Raw genomic sequence first — 16,152 nt, forward strand, 5'->3', positions numbered from 1 at the left:
ACTAAAAGATAACATAAAGGATAAGATATAACAATAACAGTCTAAAACAACTAATGCTACTACGAAATTAAAACACCATTGTCTTGATGAAAACAAATCTTCTTGCAGATGGAATTGAAGTACAAATTGAAACAACCCCTCTTGTAAATAGACTATTTCTAGAATTCAACATGAGTTACTCCACAAAACTAAATGGCAGGACAACTGCCAACCAATGGGAAATATCGCCTCCATTTATTTCTACAATTCAATATGCTTCTCAGAAGTCAAACGAGTACAAACCCTTGCATCCTTGTATACTTTTGAGCAGACACACAACCCTTCTAGTGCACAACTCTTCTTATCTATTGACACCCCTTTATTTAATCCAAGAATTTGGTTTGTCCACTCACTAGAGAAGAGCCCTAACGGATCATATACTTCCTTAACCTTCAAGAACTTTTTGGCATTTCCGTACTTGTTGATTGCTCCATTGAATGCAACATTTCGATTCTTCCCCCAATGAGGCAATGCCGCGTACTTGAAAAGCGCAATTTGCTCAATTTCTTCGAGTACGTCTTCATAAAGCCTAGGAGTCGTGGGGTCTTTGCTTCGATAATAAGTGATATCAAAATCCACCGCATCTTCTTGCTTCCCCAAGTAAGCACTTGAAGCCTTAACATAGCGCATCAGGATTCCATTATAAAGCTCTATGCCACACAATGCTTTGGGCTCCAATTCTATTAGCTTTTGGACGTCTTGGATGAAGCTCTTCGCCTTGGACAAGCCAATGCTAAATGCTGTTTGGTGAAAAAACGCACCCTTCACTCTGGGGTCCCACGCACAAGTCGTAATCAATCCATTATCATCACTTTCTATGCAGCTTCCAGACGATTGAAGGCGGTTGTGATATCCAATAACAGGATAACCCGTAAAGAAATTACCTGAAATAATTGGCATCAATAATTTAGTCATATTTTTTTTTTCATATTCTCTTATAAATTCAATAAATTAATAAATAGATTTGTATGTTAAAAATACCGTCATTAGTTAAACCATAGGCGATAGTTGTGAGTGTAAATATAATTGCTTTAGCCCCAATGCACTTCCCTTCAGCTTGTCTCCTAGATTCTTGAAACTCCTCTGTTTAAACATTTAGAAAACACCATGTGATCGATCAAGACCATTACATTTTGGCTATAGCCTATATATATATAGAAGTAGGTGAAGTGGCTATAAATATAATTACCTGTGGTTCTAATGGCGTCCAGTGCTAGTGAAAGTGTAGAGCGAAATGGCGTAAAATCATATAGACCATTGCCTGACGTGTTTGTGGAGACGCGATCATCGAGTCGATAGATTGCCTTGCGTTGACTAGGGTACCAAGTTATATCTGCAAACTCATGTAAATTACCAAAACTTGCCACTTCATCTCCCAGGTCTGAATCATGCTTCGTCAAGTAGGTGATGGATCGCTTGAAGAGGGGTTGTAGTTTTAGAGTGACCTGCAGAATCAGAGGCTTTTATTTTCAAGAAAGGACCGAAATTCAATCAAGAAGTCATGTATCCATTACCTTATGTCAAATTCTATAAAGAAAATGGAGACTTTAAGAAACACAGATATGTTATCTCTAAGTTTTTGGAATGGTTCAAATTAATCTAATTGAGCACCAAATTAATCTAGGTTAAAAGAAAAGGCTCAAGGTGGCAGAATGGGGCTTGGGGGCATCTATTCAATGTAAGAACTTGACGTTTACTCATTCACTTTTTATCATGTTACATTGTTACGTACTCAACAAAATAAAAAAAATAAAAAATATGGCGCATATTCCAATCGACACAAAACCATCCCTCAAAGGCCAGCAACCGCGTAGACGGCTACCCAAACAAGCCCCGAGGGTGATGGCCTCGCAAGTTGAAACACGTCACAAAATGTAGGATGCTTGAGTCTCGCAAGTTGGAGTACTAGAGAGTAGCGTTAGAATATATGATCATGATATAGAAGTATAAACCATACCTGTGAAATAACTCCAAGAACTCCAAGTGAAACTTTAGCTGCATTAAAATCTTTGTCGCTATCGTTGAGACTCCGAGTCTTAGCATACCCATCTTCAGGCTTTCCTGGACTAACAATCCGAAGTTCCACAACATAATCATGGACCGAGCTCCCCCTGCCCCACAATGTGCTACCGTGCGCACCCGTGCCCAAGAGGCCACCAATTGTCAAGCCCCACCAATATGGCGCATAAGGCAATGCTAGCCCAGACTTGGCAGCCTCATTGATCAGCTGCTTCAATGTCACGCCGCTCTCCACAGTCATCGTCATAGCTTCAACATCAACTTTCAAGATATGGTCGAGGTTCTTGGTGCTTATTAAAAGCCCATCTTGGCCGTCAGGGCAAACCAGCTTGGGAATGCTGTGCGAATAACGTGTAGCGACCTTCATTTTCCTTCTCTCCTTTGTTGCTTTTGCTACCACTGAAATGAGTTCTTCCTCTGTGGACGGGTATGCCACCTTGGCTGCTCCACACACGCTTCGATCAGGAAATACGCCGTAGGCGTTTGTGATTGTGCAACTTGTATTCCCTGATGAACATTTGATGGGGTCCTCTGGGGGGCTACAACTCACAATAAAGATTAACATAAAGACACACCCATATCGGAGAATCGGCCGTAATACAATTTCTTTTGAGCTTATGAATGCCATGGATGGGAGTTTTGTTGGTGCTTTTTCGTGCTAGCTAGTTTGTCATGCAAATAGTTGCACATATAAATAGATGGTATATATAGCTATGGGTGCTCAAATGGGGTGGTTATAACCGCCACGTCAATTGCTAATTGCTTTGGTAGGCGGTTATGAAAAACCGCTAACTGTCTAGGGCGGTTAGAGGTTTTAGGACTATTTTATATAGGGGTGCTCAAATGCTAACCGCTAACAGCTTTGGTAGGCGGTTACCGTTAATTGCCTAAGGCGGTTGCGATTAGCGGTTTTAGGACTATTATATATATATATATATATATATATATATATATATATATATATATATATATAATGGATTTGGGCTATTTATGACTATGTATGTGAAATATATAATGTGGTATGTGAAATATATAATGTGGTATGTGATGTTTTGGGCTAAACCTTATTTAAAAACATTGGCTGGCCCAAAAAAAGCATGTTTTTTTTTTTTTTTTTTTTCATATTTTTTGAAACATTTTGGCCTTAAATCCTTAAAATAAGCCAAAAAAATAAGCAAATTAAAGGCCCAAAACACTTAAAAAACCTAAAAGACCATTTAAAAAAAAGATTATAAAACCGCAGGTTATTGGATTGAATAACCGCTAATCGCAGGTTATAAAATAACTGCTAACCGCCTAGGCGATTGCGGTTATTAAAAATTGATAATCGCTCAAGGCGGTTGCTGTTGCAGTTATAGCCAATAACCAGTTTGAGCACCCCTATATATAGCTGGAACCTATTGAAGTGTAGCCGGGGTAGAGCCAGAATTTCAGTTTAGAGGTGTTAAGATTAAAAATTAAAGTTGTTTACAAATTGAATAAAAATATTAAAGAATATAATTAATGAAATTAATAAATAATTCAATAAAATGTAATTATTGTTTAATTACATGTCACACGTCAACATGTAACTTCTAAAATGCTGTGCGCCAACCCAACCATGTTGGAATAAAATGACACAATATTTTTTTAAATTTGTGAAAAATGGTTAAGATTTTTTTTTTTAATTTTTTTTTTATTTTTTAAAGTAAGGACAACGGACATATTCGTTAAATCTACCTCGACATTAGTTCGTTTAGAATTTAATTAAAGCTTAGTAAAATTATTGTTGTTCTTCATAATTTTAGGTAACTATAATTAATTTTATATATTATACAATTAAAACATGGAACAAAATTTATAAATGTCTATAAACAATTAATTTATAATAGCAATATAAATATAAAAAAGCTTAATCAATACAAAAGTGCCATTATGTATCTAAAACTTAAAAAAAAAAAAAAAAAAAAGAAAAAAAAAAGAAAAAAAAAAAAGAGTATGAATAAATTGATTTGAATGGTTGAAGGCTTAAAGTAAGAAGAAATCTCAAGTTAAATAGTTTAATGGCTTTTGATTCTCTGATTTGTCAAATACCACTCAGTGTTACTATTTTGAAAATTAGAGTTCTAAATATAATCTAGTTGGCATAGATTTCAAAAAGAAAAAACAAAAAAAGCTTTTTGCTTACTATAACATGCTTTCATATGATTTTTTAAAAGTAAAGCTTTTTTTTTTAGGAAGGAGTACTAGCAGTTAGGCTATATATATATACAAGAGACCTACAAAATCAAAGCAGAAGAGGAAGGGGGATCTTTTCCACTGACAATAGGAACAGAGGGAGGAGGAGGAAGAGTAGAGGGAATGCTGCTAGAAATTTTTTGGGTTGTGGCTCAACGTGTCACATAATGGGCACATAAGTTTGTATTTCTATTCACTTTCACTTTCCTAGTTTCCCAAGTGGAAGAAGTTGGAATAATGTCGAGAATGTCGGAGATGATATGAGAGATTCTCCAATCTTGAGCAATACATGGTGATGAAGAGCTAGGATCACAACCTAAGAATTCCCTTCCAAATAAAATGATCGACACGTAAATATGAAGCTAATGACATTGCAAGGGCAGCCAAACCCTCATCAGTGTTATGAGACATGGTGGACGAATTTGAGAAGTCATGTGAATATATGGCCATTATGATCACGACAGACTGCCAGTTGCGCTGAGAATGTATCCCGAATAGCAGTATGAAAATTGATTTTGAAACAATTGGGAGCAGGGGGGATCCAAGTTTCCACCCGGGGTTGGTCTTCACTTGCCAAGCGTGAAAATGCTCAAGAGCAACTTTATTGATATGCCTCGATACAGAAAGAACATTGAAGATAAGACCACATCATGAAAAGCTTTATTACGGTAGAACCATAATTTATCACAGGCAACTAATGCGAAAATCTGAAATTTATGATTATCTGCCTGGGGAATACCAAGAGAGGTACCTGGAGAGAGTATAATATTGATCAATTCCATCATATTGGAAAAATTGAGGGTAGTGGCCGGAGTCGAGCGGCCAAAAGGAATTGTGCCAGACAACTCGAGCATAAATACAACAGAAGAAAAGACGTTGAAGAGAGTCAAACTAGTTTATCCATGTTAGTTAAACGGTGTGTTTTGCATTTATTTAAACCATCGTTTGGAAAACAGTGGAGGAACGTGTGTTTTTGAGAAAAAGAAAAGACCCATCTTCAGCCTTCGTCTTCTTCAAGTTTCCTTTAACTCTGACCTAATTGCAAAAACAGTGACCAAAAAAAAAAAAACTACGTTGGCGTGAGTCATAGATCTCAGTCTTCTTGGAAAATATTTGCTCCCAGATGAGTGGCTAAGAGTGGGCAAACAAGTATTCGAAAAAAAAATTACAATGCTTAAAGGATAATTTTTGAGAGTTGAGGGGGGCATTTTTGAGAGGTGAGGGATGATATATATGCAAAATAAGACATGTAGGATAAAAGCTTGCCGGGGTGTGCCAGCGGAATATAGCTCCGATGCCTAAGTCAATCAATGGTTTGAGAGAGAGAGCAAGTGAGCAAGAATAACTTGACAGTGATTAACCAAATACCTGATTAGAACTTCCCTTTTATAGGCATCAAGTAATTGTTAGTGTTCCTCAATTCTTAGCCCCACATTCTTGAGGATCTACCGTGCGCAATGCTGAAAAGGTAGATCATGGGATCGTGGAGCTGATTGATGGCTCAGCAACGTTTCTCCCGCTTTATTCTCGGGCACGTCTACATGTGGCTCGGTTCCGCGCTGCAGGCTTGACCATGTTCTCTAACGAACGTGGCTTTCCTTGCTGTATCCTTGCTTTCTAGTTTTTACCCGTGGTGGGCTGGCTCAATCTTGGCCTAGGCCTTTTACTGGTGGGCTTTGTGTGATGTAAATAACCTTTGAAGGTCCATTGGGTATTTTTGGCTGATCCATTTCCCAACAAAAATAATAGAAAGACAAATTTGAGAGACAATACATCCATAAACTCGACAAGAAACTATTAAGTAAGTGTAACGCCCAAATCATATGACCTAATAAAAGCTATTTTGGAGGGTTTCTACTATATATACCTTGATATTATACATGCAACGAAAATCATTATAATTTTTTTTTGTAAAAAAACACTATTACATCACACAAACAAAACCACTAGAGTTCCATGCATAAACTGATAAACATCATTGCGTTCATCTATAGTACTATACACATTAGCTATTCAATAATTACATCTTAAATATGAAAGTCTATTATCATTGGATGTACTAGTCAATATATTAGATGGCATCTATCAAGTCTAAAAAACACTCCATAATCAAAACAACTAATGGAGAGCATATCTTTCAAATGAATTGCCCAAGTCTAAAATTTGCATCATATTACTCTTTTAAAAAAAACAAAATCATTAAGTATCAAATCTTAATTGAAACTCTCACAAATTTCTCTTTCAATATAGACAACTAAATTAGTTGCAAGAAACTCATCATCTATTTTTTACGAAATCTTATTTTAACAATTTTCATAGCTGAAATTGCTTATTCTGTAGTCGTTGTAGACATTTGAAAAGTCAAAACAAAACGAATTAATCTATCAATAAGATGATATGTCTTTTATTTTCCAATATTTATCAACCCTCGACATAATTTCGCAATGGAAGGCGATTTTTTTTTTTTTTTTTTTTTTTTTTTTTTTTTCTAGTTCCCAATGATTAAGCACATCAAGCTCAAAAGGCTTCAAGCCTTCAACTAAAATCTCAAATTAATTTTCCTATGCTCATAAAAATAAAAAAGATTGTACTTCTCCACAAGACTACAAGATTTATAGGCATCCTTTAGATTCAAGCTAAACTAAGTGTTAAGAGTTCTATTACCCCTTCACCAAACCTGTTATCGAAGTCTTACAATTGAAAATTTTCGTAGCATTGAATATGTCAAAATGATAACGATGCCACATTGTGATGTGATTCCATTGATGACGACCTTGACCTTCATCATAATAAGCACTCAAATCTAAAATGTTAATTTCAAATTGCTTGGAGAAAGAGACTAACTTCTCAAACAAATTATCCTCAATCTTCATCTCCTAACCAAAAAGAAAATGAATCACATATCAAAAAGAGAAATCTCATATCGAACAAGAGTATCCCACTCAAGTAATTAATAGTGTAGAAAAATATAACTTTCATTGATTTTGGTCGTCGGGTACATAGCATTTATTCTAGTGATAAAAGACAACCACCGACTAAAAGATGACATAAAGGATAAGATATAACAAATTAACAATACCAGTCTAAAACAACTAATGCTACTACGACTCATAAAAAAAATATAAAAAAAAAAAATACTAATGCTACTACGAAAACACCATTGTCTTGACATCTAGAGATCTTAATGAAAACAAATCTTCTTGCAGATGGAATTGAAGTAAGAAACAACCCCTCTTGTAAATAGACAAAACTAAATGGCTCGACAATTGCCAACCAATGGGCATCAATCGCCTACATTTACAATTCAGTATGCTTCTCAGAAGTCAAATGAGTACAAACCCTTGCATCCTTGTATACTTTGCCTGGTCTACAATAGTAGTCCTTGCTTGGAGCACAATGGGTGTCTTTTGAGCAGACACACAACCCTTCTAGTGCACAACCCTGCTTATCTATAGTCACCCCTTTATTTAATCCAAGAATTTGGTTTGTCCACTCGCTAGAGAAGAGCCCTAACGGATCATAAACTCCCTTAACCTTCAAGAACTTTTTGGCATTTCCGTACTTGTTGATTGCTCCATTGAATGCAACATTTCGATTCTTCCCCCAATGAGGCAATGCCGCGTACTTGAAAATCGCAATTTGCTCAATTTCTTCGAGTATGTCTTCATAAAGCCTAGGAGTCGTGGGGTCTTTGCTTCGATAATAAGTCATATCAAAATCCACCGCATCTTCTTGCTTCCCCAAGTAAGCACTTGAAGCCTTAACATAGCGCATCAGGATTCCATTATAAAGCTCTACGCCACACAATGCTTTAGGCTCCAATTCTATTAGCTTTTGGACGTCTTGGATGAAGCTCTTCGCCTTGGACAAGCCAATGCTAAATGTTGTTTGGTGAAAGAACTCACCCTTCACTCTTGGGTCCCATGCACACGCTGTAATCAATGCATTATTACTACTATCTAGGCAGCTTCCTGATGATTGAAGGCGGTTGTGATATCCAATAACAGGATAGCCAGTAAAGAGAATACCTATTACTCCAAAATCAAAAGAGAAATGATTAACGTTAATAATTTGTTCATATTTTTCTACAAATTCAATAGATTTGTGGCTTAAAAATACCGTCATTAGTTAAACCATAGGCGACAGTTGTGAGAGTAAATATAATTGCTTTAGCGCCGATGCATTTCCCTTCAGCTTCACTGCTAGATTCTTGAAACTCCTCTGTTTAAAAAACACACCACCATGTGATCGATCAAGACCATTGCATTTTGGCTATAGCCTATATATAGAAGTAGGTGAAGTGGCTATAAATATAATTACCTGTGGTTCTAACGGCGTCTAGTTCTAGTGAAAGTGTAGAGCGAAATGGCGTAAAATCATACAGACCATTGCCTGACGTGTTTGTGGAGACGCGGTCATCGAGTCGATAGACAGCCTTGCGTTGACTAGGATACCAAGTTATATCTGCAAACTCATGTAAATTACCAAAACTTGCCACTTCATCTCCCAGGTCTGAATCATCCTTCGTCAAGTAGGTGATGGATCGCTTGAAGAGGGGTTGTAGTTTTAGAGTAACCTGCAAAATCGGAGGTTTTCATTTTCAAGAGATCTTTTTCTCTAACATTTAAATGCTTTCTCTCTTTTCATATCCCAAAAATAAATAAATATTTTAGCAAAATAAAATAAATATGTAGTACAATATAGTAAATTAAGTCTATCTAAACTATTTGCTTGCCCACTGATCTCCCGGGACCCTTTGCCTTATGAGCTATTTTTAGAAAAGTAATATTACTCTTCACACTAATTTAATTATCACAAAAATTATATATTTATTGACGTAGCTTTTCTTTTGTTTTTTAAAGTGACTAGCATAAAAATTCACTTAAAACATAACATAGCAGTCGGCGTAAAATTAATGTAAAGAATAATAGTATTTTTTCTAGAATATCCGAGCTGAAGTAGGGGTTGCACGAGTTTATGGGCATGCCCACCATAAAGTTACAATATTTCTTACATTATGGTTCAAAGGAGCTTACTCAATGGGTGGATGGGGTTGATGGCCCGTTCGTCCAATTTTTTTAGTTGCCTAGGTAATACGTCAAAATTAAGGACCTCACCTAATTTCTTGTATGTCTTATTCTATAATTTCATTTATTTAATTCCCTAAGTAATACGTTTAGTGGGTCACTTTCATGAATTAATTTGGGCAAACAACTAGCAGAAGTTAAAGAAAGGACCGAAATTCAATGTTGTCATTTATCCATTAGGACCATTAATGGAGACTTAAAAGAAACACATATCTATGTTGTATCCTTTCAAGGATGTTTTTGTTCTGATCCATGCACCTTCCTATAGCTCTTACTAACGTTTGCTTGTTTGTCTAGAATGGAACTTTAAAAAATCATGAAAAATATATATAACCGTTTTTCTTCTATTTGGATCTCCAAGTTTTTGAAATGCTTCAAATCTAATTGAGCACCAAATAAATCTAGTTAGGTTAAAAGAAAAGGCAGAATGGGGCCTGGGTATCTATCAATATCGTAAGAACTTGACCTTTACATATTCACTTTTTACATGTTATTACACTATTACTCAACAAAATAAAAACAAATAAAAAATAAAAGCTGGTTTTAGGATATGGCTCATATTAGCTAAAAATTGCTAATATGAGCCATTTTTATTGTCTAACAGATTAACTTCAAAGTATGCACAATTTGTGTTATAGTATGCATAATAATCTCTTGCTATACACTGTAGCACAATGTTTAATTATTTTATTATTTTTCACCATCCCCCTCTCTCTCTCTCTCTCCCAGCATCGTCCTCTCTCTTCTCATCGATTCTTCCTCTCTCAGTGCAAAACAATCAACTCCTTTGATCTCATCGATATATTCTTCTTCTCTCACTATAAAACAACTAAACCCGGCCCATTGCCATACAACCTTCTAGTGGTTAGAATACTCATTAAATGATTAAATTTATTCATTTTTATTTACTTAAGTTTTTAACAATATGATATCAAAGCAAAGGTCTTGAATTCGAACCTTGCCTCATCCATTCCCCCTCCATTTCAATAAAAATATTTCATATATTGGTTTTCACCTTCTAAAAGGCAATTAGAACCCATACCTGTGATTAAATTTACTTATTTCCAGGATAGGATAGAAGTGGAAACCATGCATACCTGTGAAATAACTCCAAGAACTCCAAGTGAAACTTTAGCTGCATTAAAATCTTCGTCGCCATCGTTGAGACTCCGAGTCTTAGCATATCCTTCTTCAGGCTTTCCTGGACTAACAATCCGAAGCTCCACAACATAATCATGGACCGAGCTCCCCTTGCCCCACAATGTGCTACCGTGTGCACCAGTGCCCAAGAGGCCACCAATTGTCAAGCCCCACCAATATGGCGCATAAGGCAATGCTAGCCCAGACTTGGCAGCCTCATTGATGAGTTGCTTCAATGTCACGCCGCTCTCCACAGTCATCGTCATGGCTTCAACATCAACTTTCAAGATATGGTCGAGGTACTTGGTGCTTATTAGCAGTCCATCTTGGCCGTCGGGGCAAACCAGCTTGGGAATGCTGTGTGAATAACGTGTAGTCACCTTCATTTTCCTTCTCTCCTTGGTTGCTGTTGCCACCGCTGAAATGAGTTGTTCCTCTGTGGACGGGTACGCCACCTCAGCTGCTCCACACACGCTTCGATCAGGAAATATACCGTAGGCGTTTGTGACCGTGCAATTTGTATTCTTTGATGAACATTTGACAGGGTCCTCTGGGGGGGTACAACTCACAATAAAGATTAAAAGAAAGAGACTGCCGGATCGGAGAATCGACCGGAATACAATTTCTTTTGAGCTTATGAATGCCATGGATGGGAGTTTTGCAGGTGCTTTGTCGTTCAGATTGTTGCGTACATAGGCTTGCAGGGGTATATATATAAATAGCTGTGTAGCTTAGAGCCTAGTTTTAGGATGCTTTGAAGACATGGTCTTTATGGGGTTTTCCATTTTTTTATTCCTTCACATGGGTTAGCACGCATGTGACGCGCAACTTCAACAATCAAAACGTGCTGCGCGCGGTAAAATGTTGAGATTTTGTCAGATTAGGTGGCTTGCTTTCTTCGTCAACTTTATACGGTGAGTTCCAAACCAGTGTGATTTCTTTTAGAGGAATGCTCAATGCATTCTACCCACCATCTACTCACCATCTCTTCACTTGCATTTTGATTATTATTATTTTTTTAAAAAAAAAAATGTGAAGAGAGAAGGGATGGTGGGGAGATGGTGGGTAGAATGCAAAAATGCATTTCCCATTCTGGGTAGAATTTTACGTCTCACACTTTTTGACTTAGGTTTTTACCCACACTTTTTGACATTGTTTTTAACCACCGGATTGCATGTCTTTTAGCAATGCTCTATATGCCATTCGATCATTTTTTATATTTAAAATTTTTTAAAAAAAAAACCACAAAAATATACTTACATCAGATTTTTTATATTTAACCAACTCTCAAGAGTTGCTACAGTGTTTTCCAATGTGTAGTAAACCCAAAGTGGTTTCTTATATATTATTATAATATAAACATTTCTTTTTTCTCTCTCCTCTTTCATCTTTTTATCTTAAATTGAAAATTGTGTTGGGATTTTGTGAAAATAGGGTATGTAGGGAACTTGTGTTTTGTAAAAAAATAATATTTTAATGGTATAGAAAAGTGAAAGAGAAATTATTAGAAATATATTTTAATAGGGAAGAAAAAGTAATTTTGTGCTTTTAAATTTAGAAAAATCAAAGAAACTTCTAGTGCTCTTATTAAGCTTATTCTAATAGCTTTAAAAAGGAGCCTCTTGTTGTTGAAAACAAAAAAGTCACAACAACTTTAGTCAAAGTGGGAGAAAGAAGAAAAGCTGAAGTTGCCGAAAAAGAAGAGCAGCAACTCGGTTTGAGAGAGAGAGAGAGAGAGAGAGAGAGAGATACGCCATTGATGTGTTTTGAGTGCAGAAAAGCTTTGTGAATTTTAGAGAAACTCTCTCTTTTGTAATTTTTTTTTTTTTTTAGAGTGATAGTTTGGTGTATTTAGAATTTTAAGTTTGAGTGGTTTTGTTTGTACTCTATTTTTTGTTAGTGAATTTCTCCTTAATCGTTTCCACCAATAAATGTAAGCTTATTAAACCGAACCCCTTAAATTTTAATATTTTATATAATTGTGTTATTATTATTATTATTATTTTTCTATTCTACACTTTTTTTACTTCTTTGGTGATCTTGAAACTTGCAATATTTGTCACAACAAGTTTAAAGGCGAGGAAAAAAATGAAGATAAATAGTCAAACAAAAATTTGGTAGAGCTAGCTCTTCCCCACAAAAGCCCTAGTAAAACTGGTTTGGTTTGGTAATTAAGGCTTTTTCATTCTCTCTATTTTAATTTTTAATTTATAATATTTTGTATGGTCCGGTTGAGTAAAAGATGGAAGTGGATTTGGTTTATCTTATTTATGGTTTGAAGACATATATAGTTGGCAAGAAAAATGAGCATTATTGCAAACCAGATAACTGTGTACGAGTCGTCGATCGTGGCAAGTTGTCAGAGTTTCTTTAACTTGAAATCATGGAGTTTTTGTTGCTTTACATTGGGTGTTCGTTCACCAAGTTAACTTCTCCACCTGCCGCTATCTTGAGAGGCAAGGAGATCGAGAGGGTTCTACTGACAGTTTTAAGATTTTAACTGGATGTGGTTATATATACAGGTGTGATAACGAGGGGACGAATTGAAGTGAGAGGCACAGTTAGGTATTGCGTACAATGTGTTGCAGCCAGCCAGCACACACCTTCGCATAGGGTCTTCTTGCCACCTCAAAATTAAAGCATTTCTGACATCAGACACACGAACTTCATTGAAGAGACTAGTTCCACAAACTTTTAATACAAGTTTTTGTGTGTGAGTCAAGAGTTTGTTGGTTGGTGTGAAACACTTTAATTGAAGAATGCAAGCTAATGCTTTAACATGTTGTTCCTAAAAAAACACAACCAAAGTCTATCTGTGGAGATTGGTAAGTATTGCACTCTCAAAAAACCGACCAAACTTGTTGGAGGTGAGACACTTGAGGAGTTGGTCATCCTAGCTACAAACTGTCATAGTAAAATTAAATTGATGGACGCATGATAATTGTTGAGAAAATTGATAATTAATTGACAATCAATTTTTCACCAGCTCTTTATGTGAAAGACAAGTTTAAAAAGAAAACACACGATAACACACACCAATTACACACGTATATAAAGAGTTTACGTGGTTCGACAATATGCCTATGTTCACGGGGCATGATCCGGTATCCTTCTTTACTATTGAGTACAATAATACAAGCCTGAACCGCTCAAGTTGAATATATATCTCAAACCCAAACCCTTAACCTCTTGTACACCCCACTCAATTGTCCCTCTCAAATACCCAGTAAAAAAAAACTCTCTACACTTTGTAAATGTTACAAAGTCTTCTCACCAATTTGGATTTTCCGGATAATCTTAACCAAGGACTACATATACTTAGGCTTAATCACGAAAAATAAGAGAACAATTTTAATTCAATTGCTACTGGGAAAACGAAACCATCATGAATACAAAGTCTTTTCCATGACGAAGATAAGCATTGCAGCCTACATGTTTATCCACACACGTTTTTTCCAAAAAATATCCAATTTCAAGTTGTTCTTGGACTCCTTTTAAAATTAACATTATCTTCTTATAAATAAATAGGACTTGAGCCCATCAACTTAAATATTAATATTTTTTTAGCAATTATCTTCATACTTATTGACAATTTGAGTCATTATCAACAATTAAATAACGAAGAACATAAAATAAAGAACGTGCTGAGTCTCAATGACCAATAATGAAGTTTTAAATACTTTTCATCGAGGAATTGTTCAACGAGTACAGATCATTACGTGGAATTAGGGAAAGATAACTACGTATAACTACCTAGAGAATCGAAGAAAGTAAAAGATAAAACAAATACTTCCACAATTAGTCTGGAACTACATAGACAACACGGAAACAACACCTTCGTGAATTGGATTTGTGTCACAAAGTAGACTTGAAGTGCAAATTGGACTTTCAGGTGGTCTCCATACTTGTACGATATGATTTGCTGATGATCATTAGCAAACCAAAAACCATAAAATAAAAGACATCATGAAAATTCCATTGAAAGTTAAGAAATTAAAATATTAATTTTTAGCACCTCTGACACATTGAACATGGAGATCGAGGCTAATTATAGATGATCCAAACATATATGGGGCTTTGCAGTATTAATCTTAGCACCTTTAATTAATTTGACACATCGAATAATTCGAAGACAACAGGGTCCAGTTCTCATCTGCCAGATCTGTTCACAAAAGAAAAAAAAAAAACATATACTCAGAACCTCAATAATTTGGTGAAAAACTGAAGTTGGCAGGACGAAATTATGGCAGCATGCAAGTTGTTTTAGATAAAAAATATTTTGGAATATTTACTAATAATTAAGAACCCATTGATGAGCGTAATAAACATCCGGGAGTGAGATAAACTAAATTATTATTTAGTTAAATGGTTTCTTATTAAATATGTAATTAACATTCTAAATGGGGTTAATTAATAGGAAGGATGCGCACATCAAATGAGTGGATTAAGTTGCCGTTTTATCCATTAAATGCACTAGATGATGGTAATATATATATATATATATATATATATATATATATATATAAAATTGATGTGGTTCTTAAAATTATTATTAAATAAAAAATTATTCAAAAAGAAAGAGGCCCATCAATTTTGTTGTTGAGCAAGTAAAAAACATTTGGTTGGGAAAGTGGAGTAACTAATTAAAATAATCAGCCATCACCAAAACATACAGGAACAAGAAAACAAAGAAAGAAGAATATTCAAAATCTGATCCTAAGACATGCAACAAGAAACCAAAAGCATACAAGTCAGATGCTATATAAAATATAGATTAAAACAAACAGTTTCATCCAACATCCAAGCATCGATCTCCGCAAGAATTTTGATCCTTATATCTTTTTTTGCCGTTCTCATACTTTACATTCTTTATATAAAAAATTCCCACTTCAATTAAAAAAATATTTTGAATTTAATACAGAAAAATTGTATATAGCACACACAGATTTACAACTTGTGTAGAAGATGGGAAAGCCTTATTTTTCAGTAATAAAACTGGGTTCGTGGAATTAACAACCACAAGAATTACAAGTCTTTCCAAAACCAAAAGTCAATCATGGAATTGAGGAGAAAACTCAACTTGCGGGCAACGAACTCTCTAATTCATTCTAGCCACTTGAAGTTAGGAGGCTGATATACAAGTATTTTCCTAATTCTGTCACTTATATGTTAATACATCTAAGAGAAAAGCGCTCGGTATATCTGTGCTATTATCACAAAGGGCTACCCAATTTGAAATTTTCTTAAAAATACTTATAAAGCCTAATTTCACATAATAATTTAGCAAAACTACTCATTCGATCTATATAAACTACTCATCTTGGCCCAATATGAAATTGAAGTGTTACAAATAATAGCAACGAAATCTTTTTTGTTAATTGTAACATTGTGCCATGCGTTGATCGTTTGAATTTTTTATTTCTTCTGCAAGATTCACGAGGCCTAACTTTTTTGAATAATAAATTACAAAACCAAACTCCCGGATGTTGATGACTGTTCAAACTTAGTTTATTACGCCTATCTATTTTTAATAAATTCCAAAATATTTTAATCTAAAACAACATGCCCCAATTAACCTTGAACTTTTCACCACCTATACAGATTTTTCAACCAAATTGTTTTTTCTTATGTCAACTTCCTGCAGATCTGG

The 16,152-nt window shown here is 35.3% G+C and overlaps 2 protein-coding genes across 2 annotated transcripts; both read right to left on the minus strand.

Annotated features, from left to right (window-relative positions):
* Positions 1-240: 240 nt before the first annotated feature.
* On the minus strand, positions 241-2,686 carry LOC132186621 (putative L-gulonolactone oxidase 6). Its single transcript, XM_059600606.2, has 4 exons — positions 1,997-2,686; positions 1,229-1,484; positions 1,021-1,122; positions 241-923 (listed from the first exon to the last, which is right to left on the minus strand). The coding sequence occupies exons 1-4, from the start codon at positions 2,684-2,686 to the stop codon at positions 241-243; spliced, it is 1,731 nt and encodes a 576-aa protein (XP_059456589.2).
* A 4,579-nt stretch (positions 2,687-7,265) lies between these two features.
* Positions 7,266-11,163, minus strand: LOC132187609 (putative L-gulonolactone oxidase 6). The gene is made up of 4 exons (XM_059601973.2): positions 10,460-11,163; positions 8,596-8,851; positions 8,395-8,496; positions 7,266-8,303 (listed from the first exon to the last, which is right to left on the minus strand). Exons 1-4 carry the CDS (start codon positions 11,147-11,149, stop codon positions 7,573-7,575), a joined length of 1,779 nt encoding a protein of 592 aa, XP_059457956.2. The 5' UTR covers positions 11,150-11,163; the 3' UTR covers positions 7,266-7,572.
* Positions 11,164-16,152: the final 4,989 nt, after the last annotated feature.

The sequence above is a fragment of the Corylus avellana genome, chromosome 6 (genome assembly GCF_965113065.1).
Source record: "Corylus avellana chromosome 6, dhCorAvel1.hap1.2, whole genome shotgun sequence".
Taxonomy (NCBI): Eukaryota; Viridiplantae; Streptophyta; class Magnoliopsida; order Fagales; family Betulaceae; genus Corylus; species Corylus avellana.